Consider the following 11,742-nt stretch of genomic DNA (forward strand, 5'->3'; position numbering starts at 1 on the left):
GAAAAAAATAGTATTAGATAGGGTGCCTTAATTGACTAGTGGTGTCTGAGGAGTGGTCCATTCTACCTTGTATGTCACACAAATCATTGGAAACCACCAAGCCATCTCCCAGAAAAGTTAACAACAATAGTCCTTACATAGGTATTTTGCCCATCACAGATCCCTATCTTTTAATATTGCCCTTTACCACAATTACCAATAACTGTCTTCATCAACTCAGGTAAAGAAGGCACTTGCTGTTATAAACATTCCTCCATATGACCATTCAAGAAAATTCAAAACCCTTGTAATGGGACAAACAGGAAAGGTCTTTATCCCGGTCTAGCTTGATCAAATTTAAAACTAGCAATATGCTTTGTGAGTTTTTAGAAAACAGTCACCTAGGCCTGAAAAACTGGATCAAACTTCTGTAGTGGTACATATGCCCTCAAGAGGCTTTTGTAAATGGTGCAACTAACTAAACTCATTACTACACCAGTGATTTGTCAACCTCTATCAATTAAACTATACTTTATTATACTACATATCTTCTAGAAGTAGTAGGATACTTGAATGCATGAAGATGCTTCTTTGTTTAAACTAAGAGGGTTTTCAGATTCTTTGCATCAGTCCAGGTTTACTAGTAATGCCAGCTATGGTGCTCTAGAAAGTCTGGTGAAGCGGGCAGATTCAAAATTGGTTTCTACTTCTTTCTCTGTTGTACTGTCCAAATAGTTAATAGTGGATTTTACAACTTTAAGTTACTGTTTCAACAAGTGTACAAAAATTGCTTCTTAAAATCACAACTAAAATATAATGAAATAGCGACTGTTCAGAATATTAATAACATATCCTTGCACAAGAATGAATTTAAGTTTTAGAAACTCAACAATGGGGGGGGGGGCACCATTAAATCTGATTTAGTTTTGGTGTATGTTCTAGGAAGCAAATAATGTTATAAAGGAATAACTTTTCAGATGTACTTTCATTAACTACTGTTCTATTCCTTTTTCCTACATCCAACCGCACTCATAACTGCTCCAAAGCAGGTGTACGAAGTTAAAATGTTTAATTATCTTGACCAAGTTGAAATAATGCAAGTTTGTCCATATCATTTTTTGTGTTTGTTACATGTAATAATCAAAATATTAAGAATTATAAGTTTGTTTTCATATAGCACTTCACACCAGAGTTCTACTGTTCATGATCAGTGTAATAATTAATTTGTCAACTTCTAAGTAGAATTGGGGTATAAGAAATATAAATAAACGTTAAGCTATAATTGCTTGCAAACATTGTAAAGATTGCCCAGGAAACCAGATTTCAAGATTTAGCCAGATGAACATCTCTATATTATACTTCAAATATAAAACTGCTTAGTTAGAGTAAGAGAGTATTTTTTTACCACACTATTAGGAAAATATTGTAATGTGGTTTTCGTTGTGGTCACTGCTAGCCAGAGCGAACTGCAAACTATTAATACCAAGGAAAGGTTTTTGAGCTATTTAAATGTCAAGTTATCTCAAAATGACACAGATAAACATAAAATGGGAACCAAATGGACCCTTCAATTTCATGTTTGTGCCCTTGATAAAGGAGAAGGCTTGTGAAGAAACATGAGGTGGAGGGAGAGAGCATGAAGAATGTGAGGATTCATTTTCCTCCAGGGTGACCTGGATGTCGTTCTCATGTTTGTCACACTAGCTGCAGCAGGTACACCATATGCTAACAGGCGTGAGTCTAGCCACACCTAGGGTTCAGTGGGACTACTAAATAAGCCAGGTCTTCACCTTCTAGCAAAATTCAGGAAGTGCAGAAGAGACTCTTATGTGTAGCGGTAGTAGTTCCATGCTTTAGGAGCAATGTAGGAGAAGTCTCAACCCCCAAATCTGGTTTTCTGTATGCACACGATTTGTGTAAGCAGGAGTCTGGATGAGTGGGGGTGTTCTGAAAGTTTCTGAAAGCATTTGCAATTGTTTTAGTATCCAGGACTAGTATTATGTAGTGCCATCTTCATGAATTCAAGTATCCTACTACTTAAAGAAGATACATAGTATAATAAAGTATACAAAGTATAGTTTAATTGTTAGAGGTTGACAAAGCACTGGTGTAGTAATGAGTTTAGTTAGTTGCATCATTCACAAAAGCCTTGAGGGCATATGTACCACTACGGACGGAAGTTTGTACCGGTTTTTCAGGCCTAGGTGACTGTTTTCTAAAAACTCATAAAGCATATTGCTAGTTTTAATTTACTTTTATAGGTGTCTAAAGTGTATGGCCAAGCTCACTGACTGGATCCTTCCAATTAAGAAAGAGCAGATCTATCAGAGTGTGTGTCCTAGGATTCCAAAGTCATGTAGGTGTTGGACGAGGATGGGGTGGGAGACTGTCAAGTGCTGCAGAGAGTTCCAGGAGGATGAGGGTTGTTGTGTCTCCTCTGCCAAAGGTCATGACTATGTCATCTGTGGCGGTGATGAGGGCAGTTTCCATGCTGTGGTTGGGTCTAAAACCATAAAGAATGGTGGAAGGTCAGTTGCATGCCTCCAAGCTTCTGAGAATGCTGTGTAAGAGGTGTAGACGTTCAGAATGGGTGTGAGCATGGTGTTGTTAGGTTGCAGTCATCTGAGGTAGGCGTGGTGAGGGCAGGGGTCCAATAGGGCCCCTGCGTGGATGGACTCCATAGTGGCAGCCACTTCTGGTGTGATGACGGGCTATGTAAACAGCATTGGTTTGGGAGGTCTGTCGGGTCGAGTTGCGGGCTGAAGTTGCTGTAAATGCTGGGGAGGTGAAGCTGGGCCAAAATAGTATTCTTCATGAACCCATTTGTCAGCGGACTCATTGCCATCACTCGATGCGCAACCTCACTGGGGGATGTTGCTATCCCTGATGGAATTTGGAGGACCCCGTGCCGCCTCCTGATCTGGGGGTACAGAGATCCGAAACACGGCCTGCCCACGCGGTCAGCTAGGTCTGAGCCTGACAGCTGCCCTGAGCTCCCCTGCGGGGGATTGAAGCTTCTGGACCCTCTCATTTTGAAGTGCGGTGCTTGAATATGTGTATAGCTCCTGCCTCCGCACGACCTTGGCTGTCAGGGTTCTCCAGCGAGTGCCACAATCAGGGCTCATCCCCCATTTGGGGCCACGTGGTGGTCGCAAGTCTTTTGATCTACAGAGATCATGACACCATTCTGTGACTTCCATGAGACCAATGGACAATTGCCTATAAAGGAAACAAACTTTCATTCTATCCTGACCACATTCAGTCGGTGTAGGCAGCGCATCAAGAGTTCCTAGCAGCCAAAAGAATCCTTCAAAAGGTGGTATGCTCTTCCATACCCAGCAAAGCTGCGCATCCCGTTTGAGGGAAACCCCACTTTTTACCAACGGCAAATCCGCCCTCAAGTTTGCTAAACACATTACAGCAGATTGCCCATTGTACAGAGACTCTCTGCACAGTCATACAGATAATCCCCTTAGCAACAATGATTGATAGGCAGAACACCTGATGCTTGCTGAGGGATTAATTTTGCGACACAGAAGTTACTGGCCTGTCAGAGATGGTCAAGATCATTCCGGACGATGGGCTGTGGCTAGACGACGTGGTCCGTCTAGGCGAATGGTGCAACCTCAGGTTCACCAATCAGTTATAATAAGCTCAATGAAAGACCCTCAGGTGCTTGACACTCATTCGGCCACCCTACCTGATTTTGGCTGGGTGTCCACCTGGGTGCAGTCTGCCTCCAGGGATGTTTCCAAGACTGGCTATTGCTTTGCTCATCCATGTTTTAAGGTTGGAGTGGGAGATCTGGGAAGCTATTTCTTACTGTTTGTTGTTGCATTGTGCCCCTCTTACCCCTTAGCACAGTCATTCAACCTACTTACCCATCTCAATATGTAGTTCACTCTACGACACCCCCGTCCAATCCCAGAGACTTTTCCCCATGACATCAACCAAATGCCTCACCTGGAACATCCGCAGGCTCAATGGCCGTAGGAAAGCTCACTCAGTACACGCATAACTCACCAGACATCAGGTAGATATTTCCTTTCTTCAAGAGTTATACCTTACCCAACCCTCTGCACCAGGGCTGCGTGCACGTTGGTGCGGAAAGACATAACATCCATCTATCCAAATATGCCAGGGGCATCGCTATACTACTTAGTAACAGCCTACAATAGCAAAAGTGACATTTACTTTGTGCTGAGAACAGCCGATATGTGCTGCTTGCCGGCACCCTCAACAGACAACTTGTGATACTGGCCACTGATTACAGCCCCTACAACGATGACCCAGATTTCTTTTCAGAGATTTGGATACTCATATCTGCCTAGGTTCTTGGGCAATATTATGGGGAGGTGACTTTAATGTTATACTAGACAACTAGCTGGACTGGTCGGGAGCATCTAGACACCTGCATTCTAACGCAGCATTGACACTCAATACTATCATTCAAGATAATTAGGTGCAAGATATCCGACAGCACAGACATATCATAAGGCACCTGTCTCACAGCCTTTCACCACGAATGGCCCAGGATAGACTACTGGCTGATTTCTTGGAGTGTCCATACCTGGGTCATAAAAGTATCACACCTAACCCGCACCCTCTCCGACCATGCCCTTGTCCTGCTGGAGCTATTGATCCCACACTCAGCCCCTGGCACTTTCACCTGGCGACTGCTCTCCAGGGCACTGCGTGACACAGCATTCTGTGAAGAGATTCGTAAAGAGATCTCAGAATACTTCACACTCAATGAGGGCTCTGTAAACTCCCCATTCATGCTTTGAAAAGTATTCAAAGTGGGCATCTGCAGCGTGTGTATTGTAAAGCAATCGGGAGTCCTAAAAGCTATATGAGGGAGGCTTGCCCTGCTAGAGCAAGATATTCACACCCTCAAACTAGAATATTTACGCTCTAAAAACGCAGCGACAATGGCTGTGAATGTGATCCGAGATAAATTTAAAGAATTTTCCAAAGAGGCCATTAGTGAAACCCACTACTTTAATTGTGAAGCACAGGCATGCCGATACCGGGAGTGCGACCATCCAAGCAGAACCCTTGCAGGGCTACTCCGCAAGCCGTGGTCCTCCATAAATGTTGTGGAACTGTTGGAAGACCAACAGGTCCTCCAATCCTTCCTTCTTTCCCAAACAATATATTGCAGCCTCGGTTCACTCAGAGAGCGAACTATGTGCATACTTGGATGCCATACGCTCATCCCACTAGATCGGGCATCTCTTGATTTGCCAATTAGGAACTCACACAGGTTATCCCCAGTCTTCCCGGTGATATAGCAGCCCCCCAGACAGTCTGACCACCGCCTTTTAAAATGAATTTGCCTCTACCCTCGCACCTCATAGGCTAGCAATGTTTGAGGACCCTCTTGAGAGAGGCTTCCTACCCCCATCCCTCTATGAAGCGGTCATCGTGACATTCCTCAAGCCAGATAAACCAGCGCAGCATTGTGATTTTTACCGACTGATGTCTATGATTAACTTAGCTAACCGCCTCCTCCCCCTGTTACCAAAGATTGTAAGGCCTGATCATTCCCGTTTCATTCCTGGCCACTTCACATCACACAATCTGCGCACTATTTTTGCGGGCATGCAATACCTAGATCATCAGATTACAGCTGTAGATGCCTTACTCAACGCCACCAAGGCGCTAGATTGTCTCAATTGGCCATAACTCTTCCCATTATTGGCGCAAGAAAGGCCTAAGCTCTTGATTTCTTCGCTAGATACAGCTACTATACATTTTATTCACTGCCTGCATATGGCTCAACAGCTTAATATCAGATCCTTTTACTGTTACCAGTGGAAAGCGACAGGGATGTCCTCTTTCGCCCATTCTTTTTCCCATAGCAATGGAGCCTCTGGTGGCCCAGCTCATTCAACATCATGGCCACTGAGGCCTCGACTTTACAACCAGGGGGATGGTAATTTCAGTGTATGAAGACATCACCCTTTATATCTGCGAACTACAAGAAAACCTTGCCCCACTAACTCGCGAGGTTATATTATTTTATCATTTTTTCAGGCATACTGGTTAACTGGTCCAGTATTGTTTCCCCTCACTGAAAGTACTATGTCCTCCCCTACAGAATACCCATTTAAGTGGGCAACAAACTGGTCGGTTATCTGGGGATATAGCTCAGTCAAAATCCTGATAAACTCTGGAGGTCCAACTATGGCTGCGCCGTGTCATGGCTAGAGGACAGAATATCAATTTTGTCTTGCCTTCTGCTGCGGGTCTCCTAGTGGATATCGATAGCAAAAGTGGTCGCCCTACCAAAGTTTCTTTATCTTTTTCTCAACCTACCCATTCATTTCTGCGCCATGTATGTTCCAATCTCGTAGCATTGACCTGGGTGGCTAGACAGCCCGCATCACATGGGAGATTCTAACCTTACCTCTCACCCATGGAGGCCTGGGCGTGCCCATTATATGATTACATGTGCTAATGAGCTCAGGCACAATACCAACATTATTGGCTCTACCCGACAACATTTCAGGCATATGTGGCCATCAAAGCTAATCAAGCAGTGCCATGGCCCCTTACTACAACTCTCTATTTACCCTACAAGGACGGAAATTGACACAGGAGAGTGTGTGAAATGGGCCTGGGCTGACATGAGGAGGCGTGCTAAACTCCCCTATATTTATTCCCAATCTATCCAGCTTGGATATAACCTTCAGCTGCCACTTTCATTAGATGCAGGCACCAGAACGCTGGCTAGTGGATGAGTTCTCGCGACTTCCTCTGACCTGTACCCACGAGATCAATTTCTACCATTGTTTGAAGCCTCTGCTACCTCACGCACCAGTGTCTTAGAGATACTCCTGCACTACCAACTTAGGGCTGCTTGTTGCGCATTTCATAACACCTTTCCTGCCCTCCACCCCCAACACTACCAGCTCTGGAGCACATACTTACACATCCATCACCATGCAAACTAATTACCAGACAAGACTCCATCATGCAGTTCTCTGCGCCTGTCACCAAACCTGCATCTCCCACCACCTGCATAACAGACACAGAACCTCCTATCACCGATGCCCAATGGTCCTACTTCTGTGGCCAGACAGCAACCCTCTCACCCAACTACAGGTAGCGATTGATACATTTCAAGTTTCTACACCAACTATTTCGCACCCCCATGGAACTTTTTAAAATGGGGCTCATTGTGGGATACGTGCGGTCTGAGATGCACTTCCCCAAAGGCCACCTTCCACCACCTAGCATGGGCCTGTCTGAAGGTGGTGGAGTTTTGGGAAGGTGTATTTTCAACCATACACACTTTAGCCAGTCACCTTTAACCCCGTACGCCCCTGGTGGACCTCCTGGTCTTTGTTAAGGATGCCCCAGTCTGTGACCGCCAACTCATGAAATGCTCCTCCTTCTACCCAAGCGCAAAGTGGCCTTACACTGGGGTCAGCGGCCCACTCTTATTATAACAGCTTAGTTGAGAAATGCTACATATTGCTAAGAGCAACTGACAAATTTGTGGGAATTCGTGCCATTAGAATCTCACCCCAAAAACATGAGGGGACCATTCCTCTCTTAACTATGCCACAGGGGCTCCCCCATATCTTCACTGCGAGGGACAAATACCAGGGATCGCCTCTCACCCCCCAACTCAATAATAATTCTCTCCCCGATTGATGAGACAGCTCTAGATAATTCGCCCCAAACAGGTGCAGTAGCATAACTCCGTTACTCCATTACTGCATTCCTCATTAATTTTGTGACTCACTTATTTGTGTAACTGGGGGTGGGCACTTTCTACCAGTAACGCTGAATATGAGCAATATGTGGAAGGGGTGTTATCTGTCATTATACCATGTACCAATGTGGTACCGTGCTATTTTCTTCTCTGTCTTTCATCTCCCCCTCTTCTCGGTTCCCTCCCTCCCGCTCCTCTTCCCATCCCACACTGCTGTGACAGTTATACTGTGTTTGTTATATCTTAAACGCCAATAAAAATACATTTAAAAAAATGTTTTAAAAAGACGTCGGTATTAATGGCAGTAACTTTCTACTCTCATGTACACTATAAACATGGCATTACATTTCGCACATTTCCTGCCATGTTGAATGCAGAGCTAGCCATGATTCTGCATTCACATTATGTAGCCACTCCTCTGCTAGCTAACCCATATTACATCATCTATCCCAAAGAACAGCAAAGCCCAATACATTTAATTATACACAGCACTCTCCAGCCACACACTCTAGTTAGCAGTGCACATACCAGCCTCATTTGCTGTGAGGTAACTTAGTGAGCAAGAAAAAAAAAACACCGAAGGACCATATTGCCTACTTCTTACAAATAAAAATGAGATCTAGTGGAACTGGGAATTTTCAATGTTCAGAGTATTAATACCAAATCTTTAGAAAACTCTCCGGTTATATATTTGGAAATTTAACATAAGGAAACATACAGTGTTCTACCTAGTTTATATTTGTATGTGTGCGAAAGCAAAAGAATCACCCTTTGAAGACACAACTTTCAATGGGTTGTTTCATTAACTATTGTTCCAACATTAAGACGTTTGTGCCGTATATGTGTGCAGTTTTGGATTTTCTCTTGGGATGGCTCCTAAAAGGAGTCCCTAAAAATGTCCTGGCACGGTTACGTGCGAGCTTGGTATCGAGTGAACGTAGTTATTTTTTTTCCTGTCAGTAAATGTGTTCTTGTGATCTGGCATCCAAATCTTTGTGCAGTAGGATGCGTTACAGACGTAGTTCGTCACTGGGGGGTCTCACCAGACCCAAAACTGTACAGGAACACGTTACTGCCTTTTCTTATACGATGGTCGAGTGACTGCTAGTGGCTGAGGTGGTGCGGTCTGGTGTGAACTCCTGTATGGTTGTTCTTCAGCTGAGCCGGGGGATTCAATATTTAAAAAGTAGATCCGCCAACAGTTACGCACGGGTATTTACTGTGCTACTGAAATTTGTCATGGTATAGTAGTTCTGCTCGGTATTTTAAACTTGATACCGTGTCGGCAACTCCTCCGTTTCCTTGTACTTTTAAAATTACCAAATGTCACAATTCTTGTTGACTAATTTCATGCCGTCGCTCCATTGGATTAAAACAAGAGGCATGATTTCAAAATTTAACCAGATGAACCCAGCTCTATTGTACCTCATACAGAACATGAATTTAGCTTAACGTAGTAAATATTTTTGGGAGCGTGCACGCTATAATCAAGGTGATCATTAAGGACTATGGAAAATACATTTCGAGGTCGGGTGAATGTATTCACTGTAAGCTAAGGTGAAATGCGGAACACAGCAATCAACGAAACGATCTGATATACATAATTGTCAGGTGGCTTAAAAAAGGACACAGCTGACAAACATAAAACAGAAACTAACTAAGTAGATTATTTTCACTTTCCTTGGAAATGAAGGCTGTCTATAAAGAAGCATGACGGAGGGTGGAGCCAGTGGGAGACGTGATGAATCACTTTTCCTGTGGCGCGTGGAATGAATCCACTTTGATAGAAATGACCTCGACTTAGTCTTCGTGTGGCTTCACACATATGAAACGGACTATATAAAAGCCCATACATACCCAGAGTTACAATCTCGTGTACATCATACTCACTGCATCCACGCAATAAATATGTTACGCACTGTGGTGGCTACAAAATACATTCCTCCGTAGTGTACACCGTAAACACGGCATCTCTAACTGCAAATGTGCTCCAGTCACTGAACACTATCAAAATGAACAATCTCGTTTCACTTCCAACTCGCATCGCCAAACTGCATAAAGTAACATTAATCGCTTCTGTTACATACAGAACACACTAATTTTATTCGCAGCTCGCCGTTTCAAGCGCTGCTCATGTGCAGCACCGTCCAGTATAGCACTCTACACGATCCTCAAACGGACACAGCCTCCCGGATTCTGCTCTCGTTTGCCTCACTGGAGAGCACATCCTGACTATGACCGTCACCGCTCATTCCAATTTATCGTACATATGCAGTCCACCCGCAAGTTTCTCATTAGATGATATCCTCTCCGGCTCTTGTGAGCATTTTGGGAGCAAGGGATTGCATTTCGGGTTTTCACTGGGCTCACGTGTCGCTGAACGGAAGCAGTATATGGCTTTGCAACTTATGCATGTGAGAGGGAGGGTCCTACACTGCTCCCCATCAGTTGCCGGGCGGTAGAAATAGGCAGCCGACAGTCTTACCGCTCAGCTGCAGGTCGGCGGTCTTCGTTATCACTTCTTCTGTCATCGTGCTGGGATCTGAGAGTCCCCACGTCTCTCCAGGCGCACCAAAGACTGCTGTCAATGCTGAATTCACTATCACAGCACAAGCGAACCGCTCCCAATCTTACAGAGAACACCGCAAGATTGCATCAGGCTGCAGACCGCACAGCAAGGCGCGCTGTCGTAAAAAGCCGCCAGGGAAGACTAAAGCACGACAGATTTGACAGCGCATTAGGAGCTTGGTGAAGTTAAGGAGAGCGCTGCGGCCATCTTCACATGAGTGCTCCCGGGTTGTCCCCAATACAGCAACAGTTTATATGTCCAAAACCGCAGCTGCATAACGGAAAACATAGATAAAGTGATATATTCCATAAAAAATGCAAACGTCGTCTACAGGACTACCGATTTCTGAAGCATGATTGAGCATATACATTCAAGCTCCCCAGCTCATATTTTTTGTGTTTAAAAACTCTATTTTGTTTTGGTGCCCAAAATAACACGTGACTTGGCATGAACAAATTAAAGGTTATCATTGTGCAATCAATCAATCAATCAAGGAATTTGGGACAGAATGACCAGACCGAGACTCGTTTTGTGTGTGTAAAAGGCCGCTTTATTGGAACAGGTGCCCCTTAAGCCTACCCCCTTTGGCCTTTGCCTTACAAAACTAAAACCTCATTAGACATCGAATCACCTGTCCCCACCCCTCCCCCTCCCCTACCCCAGTCCCTCCCCCCCCTTACTCTCGAGCTGTCTTTTCCTTCATCTTGTCTCCTTTACTTTCTCCCAGCCTACCCGCTTCTTTGAACCTGTCCACTAATGAGCAGTCTCCTGCCTGTCCTTGTCTAAATAATGCTCCTCCCCGTCCTAATACCTGACTTTCCCTGCCAACTCCGTCCTCCCCCCGAGCTTTTAATAGCTGCCCTGGAGCTGTCCCCGCCACCAGAAAAAGCCCCCAACTTTTTCTGCCCCCCCCCCAACTAGGGCTCCCGAAGCAAACCTCTGAGCTGCTCCTTTAGCTGTAAAAGGTATAACTCCATTCCTACAAACGACAAGTGCACACCGTCGTCCCGGAAGAACTCCGCATCTTCAAATTTGATATCTGCATGTTCCAGAAAAGATATCCTGCGCCCCGTGCAAAATCTCTTCATTTCTTTATTAACCTTGCGCCTGGCTCTCTCAATCGCCCCTGGTTTCCTAGCACCTCTCCATACACGACGCCGTAAATATGATATGGCAACCCTTCCACTGCTCTAAAACAAGCTGTAAATCCCTCTTCATGGCCTTCAGCAAATTCAACCCCGTGGATCTTACCAAATCGTTCTCCCCCAAATGAATACATAGCAAGTCTGGACAATGACCCCTCCCTAATTCTCTCTGCAGGCGAGGAACAAGTTCTTCCCACTTCATACCCCCTTTCCCAAACCACGCAACCCGATAACGCGCTGGATCGAGACCCAGGTTATCCCCTGCAGAAGTCCTTCACGCCTGTCGTTGAGCCCATTTAACAAACGAGTGCCCGATCACCCAT

General features: G+C 44.9%; 1 protein-coding gene across 1 annotated transcript in view; it reads right to left on the minus strand.

The window, feature by feature from the left end:
* NARS1 (asparaginyl-tRNA synthetase 1) overlaps positions 1 to 10,391 on the minus strand; it is a 191,492-nt gene extending 181,101 nt beyond the window's left edge. Inside the window, exon 1 of the mRNA XM_069220041.1 lies at positions 10,191 to 10,391. Coding sequence (XP_069076142.1) covers positions 10,191 to 10,236 — 46 coding nt within the window. The 5' untranslated portion in view covers positions 10,237 to 10,391. The remainder of the gene's footprint in view (positions 1 to 10,190) is intronic.
* Between the last annotated feature and the right edge of the window lie 1,351 nt (positions 10,392 to 11,742).

The sequence above is a fragment of the Pleurodeles waltl genome, chromosome 1_1 (assembly GCF_031143425.1).
Source record: "Pleurodeles waltl isolate 20211129_DDA chromosome 1_1, aPleWal1.hap1.20221129, whole genome shotgun sequence".
NCBI classification, from domain to species: domain Eukaryota; kingdom Metazoa; phylum Chordata; class Amphibia; order Caudata; family Salamandridae; genus Pleurodeles; species Pleurodeles waltl.